The 6,238-nt window shown below is 41.1% G+C and overlaps 1 protein-coding gene across 1 annotated transcript; it reads right to left on the reverse strand.

Moving 5' to 3' along the window:
- Positions 1 to 2,357, reverse strand: LOC131229509 (pentatricopeptide repeat-containing protein At5g65570). Its single transcript, XM_058225483.1, has one exon. It carries the CDS (start codon positions 2,346 to 2,348, stop codon positions 138 to 140), a length of 2,211 nt encoding a protein of 736 aa, XP_058081466.1. The 5' UTR covers positions 2,349 to 2,357; the 3' UTR covers positions 1 to 137.
- Between the last annotated feature and the right edge of the window lie 3,881 nt (positions 2,358 to 6,238).

The following is a 6,238-nucleotide window of genomic DNA, read 5'->3' on the forward strand; positions in this document are numbered from 1 at the left end:
TTTATGCACGGGAACGTTACATTTTAAATACATTAGTTTACAAAAACTAACAATGGTTACTGGAGATCTTGATGTCAATATATCAATGGAAGGGTAAAAGCAAGAGAAAAACTGCTGAGATCAGAGAGATGATGGGTTCACCAATAATCCCCACAAGAACACAGCCCATCTCTGAAATGATGAAATCTCTTTGCATCTCTAGCAATAATCTCTCTCCCTGAAATCTTAGAAACTAATTTAATCCAAGTATGGCAATCTCCACAGACTCTAAGGTTCTTGAAAATCCTAATACAACTGCTCCACCCAGCAGGACTCCTACTACTCAACAGCCCAAATGCAATGGCAAGCTTCTCACTGTGATAATACAAAGATCTCTCCTTCTCTTTCTCATCCAAATCTTGCAACACAAACCTCGTATCAGGAACATAACCCAACCCCTTAACTATCTCTACCAACTTCTTCAATTCTTCATAGATCTCTGTTGCTCTCGGGTGCAACCAATCTCCAGCCATGAATGTGTGTATCTCGCGATTGACCTCGACCCAACTCAATGCGGGTTCCTTCTTCAACCCCATCTCCCTCATCGAGGCTTTCATCTTAATCACTTCATTCCAGTTACCTGTTGATGCATAAATGTTAGACAACAGAATGTGAGTCCTGTGATCCCCTGGTTCAAGCTCAAGAATTTTATTTGCAACGTGCTTCCCCATCTCTACATCACAGTGAATTCTACATGCACTGAGCAATGTCCTCCATAGAACCACGTCTGGTTTTTTAACTTGAATTATTAACCTTTCAGCCTCTTTGAGTCTTCCAGCACGACCGAGTAGATCAACCATGCATGCATAGTGATCTTTGTTCGGTTCTTTGTTGGGATTGCTAGTCATATAGGAGAAGATACGGCGGCCTTCTCCAAGCAAGCCTGCATTGCTGCATGCAGAGAGAATGTTGATAAAGGTCAAATCGTCTGGTTCTAGACCCAAATTCCTCATTTCATCAAAGAGTCTTACCGCTTCATGACCATAACCGTTTTGTGCGTACGCATGGATCATTGAATTTATTGAAACCAGGTCGAGTTCAACCAAGCTACTGAAAGCGGATCTCGCCATTTCAACGCTTCCACATCTACCATACATGTCGACGAGTGCAGCTCCTGCAAATTTATCTCTATCCAATCCGGTTTTCATGATGCGTGCATGCATCTGTTTCCCTTGCTCGAACATTGCAAGGCTCGAACAGGCTCTGAGAGCTGTAGATAAGGTGAACGCATTTGGGTTTATTGAGTTGCGGATCATCTGGCGTAACATCAAAAGAGCAGACTCTTCTCTACCATTTTGCACCAGACCCACGATTACAGCTGTCCAACTCATGAGATTCGGATCAACTAACCTATGGAAAACCTTCAAAGAATCATCGACCAACCCACATTTCGAATACATGCTAAGAAGTGATGTCTGCGAAGCAACAGCAGATTCAAATCCGGATTTGATATTGAGACCATGGATCAGCTTCCCTTTATTCAATTCTGCTAAATTTCCACACGCAATCAAGATGCTCGCAAATGTAAATTCATTAGCCTTGATACCCTCATTAACCATATTCCTGAAAACATCTAAAGCTTCATAATCCTCTCCATTTTGAGTATAACCAACAATCAAAGCAGTGACCAAAACCACATCCTTCTCCACAATTCGATCCAAAACAGCCCGGGCCTCCCCCAATTTTCCAAATTTTGCATACATATCCACCAGAGCACTTCCTACAAAGGCATTCTCAACCTCCAAACCCAAAACCACCAACCGCCCATGTGCCTTCTGCCCTTCCCGTAAGAGACCCAGATCGTAAAATGCTTTAAAAATACTTGAAAACGTGAACTCGTCTGCGAAAATTCCCTCAGGCAACATCTTTTCATACAATCTTAGAGCTTCTTCACTTCTCTGGCGGCGAATATAGGTGGAAATCATTGAATTCCATGTCACAATATGTCGTTGGGGCATTTCATCAAATACTTGTCGTGCGTCCTCGATGCATCCGCATTTGAGGTAGCAATCGATGAGTTTGTTGCCTAGACTAAGGTACGGAAAGCCAGCCTCTTTCATTTGAATATGAATGGCCCTTGCTTCTTGTATGGATTTTGTGTATGTGCATTGTCTAAGAAGAGAGGCGTAGGAATCAGCTGTTTCTTTGAGGTTTTTGGCGGGAAAGGGATTGGTAGATTTGTTTTGGTGTAAGTGAGGAGAAAACCAAATAGGTTTGGATTGGCTTTGTGAAGCTGTTTGGATGGCTTTTGTGAAGTTTCGAAATGTGATGGAGCGGATGTTTGTTTGACAGAGAGTAGCACTTCTCATGGCTGTCGGAGAAAACCAAATAGGTTTGGATTGGCTTTGTGAAGCTGTTTGGATGGCTTTTGTGAAGTTTCGAAATGTGATGGAGCAGATGTTTGTTTGACAGAGAGTAGCTCTTCTCATGGCTGTCGGAGAAATTGCTACATGGGGACGGGTATTCTGTAGGCCTGGATTTTGAACAGGTCGGGCCGGGCCTCTTCCAAAAATGATTTCGCCTGCCAGCCCGAGTATTTTGGTCGTATAAATGGCCCAGCGGTACGGTCACGTAGCTTGGAGGAATATTGGATGAGAAAAAAAAGAAGAGGAAGAGATACGAAGAGAAAATGACGTGGCTATACGCTATACACAGAGAATTGATTATTCTTTTCTATTAAAAGTGCATTTTCACTTTTTCACTATCGCAGCCCATTGTTTGATCTGACTCGTTTTCCGAATGATGGCATAGGATAAAATGAACGCCGATTGCCTCTTTTCATGAGAACTTCTTGTGATGGTAAGCAAGGTGGGGCTCACCATGATGTTTTGTAAGATGTTCGTTTATTCAGATCATGCTAGTACATGAGCCTGAAATTGAGAAAAATCCAAAATTCAGATGGGTTACATGATTGGAAATGATGAGGATTGAACGTCCACCGTTAAAACATTTGCAGGGCTGCATAAATTTTATTTTTGTGTTTTCGATAACGGTATGAACGGCCTGTAAACATTACATTGGCCCTAGGAAGGTTTCCTGGGCATTTCTCTACTTTTTGTGTTTTTTTTTTTTTTTTTCAGACATGCTGAACACTTGAGTTTTGGGTCTAGCTCTGTTTCACGCAGTCTTAACATGATCTCCAAAAAAAACCTAGATAAAAAGTGAATTTCTCACAAATATCACGGTGGGCCTTGCCTAGCTTCTCGTGACAAAAAGGCTTTAGTAGGCAATTTACATAGAACAAAACAACCCAATAAATGATCAAAGTGGATTTATACAAATATCACGGTGGGCCTTACCTAGCTTCTCGTGACCAAAAAGCTTGTTGTAAATGGAATTTGAAATATACAACAAACATTAATCATATTTTTCAATTTAAAAATATTTTCGACTTTATTTAAAATGTATTTCCATGCCCTTTTCATGTTCAAAGTCTAAGGGTTTTATATATAGCATATAGATTATAAATGGTATGTAGACTCTCGGGAGTTTCAACGCTGGGTCAAGGGTTCGATATCCATAGGTGGTGAAATCCCACTACGGCATGAGTGTTTAAGGGTGTGTGGGCATGTGTTAAAAAAATAATAATAATAATAATCTAACACTATTAGGCTGCAGACAGGTTGGGCCTTTAAGATTTGCTTGATGATATGAAGCTTGGGTTTTCCAGATGGGCCATGGTCCAACTCCTACATATTCTGCTGGCTCGGGCCCACCATGGTCACTCTGTTATTTAGAATGTCAAATCCAAATTATTATAAAAAAAAGCTGAATCAAACCTTTTTTTTTAATTATTATTTAACATTTCACCTCTTGAGCTTGTCAGAATTGACTGGGCTTGGGCTTGTATTTTGGCCTATTAGCTTTAAAGGTTGAGCCTGATACGATGGTGAGTCCAAAGCATTGATAGGCATACGATTAGAGTTGGTCATCCCCCAAAAACAGAGCCTCGCCCCTGACTCCACTCTTGGGATGCAACACAGCAACATATATATATATATATATATATATATATATATATATATATTACCAAGCTTCGTGTGCCTCAGGCTCAGACCCATATTGGGCCTGCAAGGTGGGCCTACACAGTCCAGGGCAGTGTTTGGGGCTATATTTCTCTGTAGGGTGGGACTTACTGACCTCATGATTCATTTATGCTTGACCGTTAATTGCTTGCCCCAAAAGGTTATACAATATTACTTGGGTTTTATTCAGGTCCATGGTTTAGTGATCCAAACTGTTGATATTACCAGTCCCTCTATTGTTGGAAGAATCGAAACCCTTCAGTAGGCAATGGATGAAGGGAAAGTAACGGTTCATATTCAACGCATAAAAAAAGGTTAAATATTATGTAGCAATGATCTTCCGGTTTGGTAATGCACTAAACGGGCCATCCCAGTTGAGGCCCGTTGCAACGGTTTGGATCGTGGATATGATGTGGCCCTCATATTTAAGTTTATACATTTATTCATCTTGACAAAGGGCCTATGGTTCGTAAATCCATACCAGGATTACCACTTAGGGCTAAAAGTCAGGTGGGTTGGGTCGGGTTTCTGCTCAACCCTGGCCCAACCCAAGGTTCTTATACGTCAACCATAACCCAACCCAACCCAACCTCGGGTTGGGAATTCTCAACCCAAGCCCAACCCAAGCGGGCTCGATCGGGTTGGTCGGGTGGATATATGCTAATATTTTTGTTATTGTATTAGTCTATTATATTTTCAATGTAAGTCTTATGTTTTGTACCTATGATTTTATTAATTATATATGTAGTTATTTATTGTAAAAAAGTTTTTTTTTTTTACTAAACAAACAAGCTAAAATATAAGACAACTACTTCTTTAAAAGTCTTGTTGTGTAGCACCGAATCTATTTGGGAGAGAGAAATCCAGCGTATCTTGTTAGTTTGAGTCATCGGAAATGACGTGGACCAATGAAACCTGACAGCATTGGAATTTCTTGTGCCTTCAACATGGATGATTCGCACTTAATTATAATTTATAAGGAACTTATATATTGATCGGGTTCGGGTTGGGTCGGGCAACCCAAGACCTCAACCCGAGCCCAACCCAAGTTTTATCAGGTTAGTGTTTGTATAGCCCAAGCCCAAAACCGAACTCAATACATCCTGCCCAAGCCCAACCCAATGTCCGGTTGGTCAGGTTGAACCCACCAGACTTTCAGCCCTATTACCACTAGCCTTTCACCCCACTTGTGTCCTAAAAATCTCATTGGTAGGACAGTCTTTCATTAGACAGTTAACAAGAGAAATACAACAATCAATGGCGGCAATGGGTGGGGTTGGGGCTAACCCATTAACCGGCCAAGAATTCTGGCCTGAACCAGACCTTCCACACATTACCCCGTGGCCCAACCCATCCCACAACATTAATCACAGCCCAAACCCAACCACACACATCGTCTCTATATCCGTACATCTTGTCTATTTATTTCTTGGCCACAGCCAATTACTTATCATATATTAGTTTGTTTTGAAGCCAGAGGGTCATCTGGCACAGCCCAACCCATTTTACTCGAAACAAGACACTTTTTTTTTTCCCTGAGCCGGACTCGTTAGCATGGCCAAAACCTCACTCAGATGCATGTCGACAAGTGGACCAGCCAGCGGACCCAATACCGTTCTAATAACTCTAATACGATCCCATACAAGTGGGATCCCATGGGCAAATCTTGCTAGTCATTGATCTCATGGACCCCACTGGGGAAACCGTTATCCAAAAACACGACACTGTTTAAGATCCGGCTACACAAATCGTTGGCTCTACGCCCGTTCCTTGACCATTCCCAGACAACCATGAAGGCTAGGCCAAAGTACTGTGTCACAGCAGATCCACAAATTATCTGCATGGTTCTAACACGTGTACCAAATTGAATTCAAACTACATATCCACCAAATTAACGGCGTGGATCTAACCTACCAAATTGAATTCCACCATAAAGTACAAAATAGCCTTAGCATTTCGTTACCAGATATCAATTTCAACGCCTGATCGTGCGATCCGCCTAGTAAAAGATTCATCATTCAAATGGAACTCAGCAACAAGAAATCTCCACCATTTTTTTTTTTTCCTTTTTTTTTTTTGGTAATTAAAGAAAAAATATTTTTAAGATAAGGAAAAAATAAAAAGGGAGAAAAATAAAAAGAAAAAAAAAGAAAAAGGAGTCAAAACGGATTACA

The sequence above is a fragment of the Magnolia sinica genome, chromosome 16, assembly GCF_029962835.1.
Source record: "Magnolia sinica isolate HGM2019 chromosome 16, MsV1, whole genome shotgun sequence".
Taxonomy (NCBI): domain Eukaryota; kingdom Viridiplantae; phylum Streptophyta; class Magnoliopsida; order Magnoliales; family Magnoliaceae; genus Magnolia; species Magnolia sinica.

Bases quoted from the DNA above. Each gene is read 5' to 3' on its own strand.
- LOC131229509 (XM_058225483.1), bottom strand. From the start codon at position 2,348: ATGAGAAGTGCTACTCTCTGTCAAACAAACATCCGCTCCATCACATTT.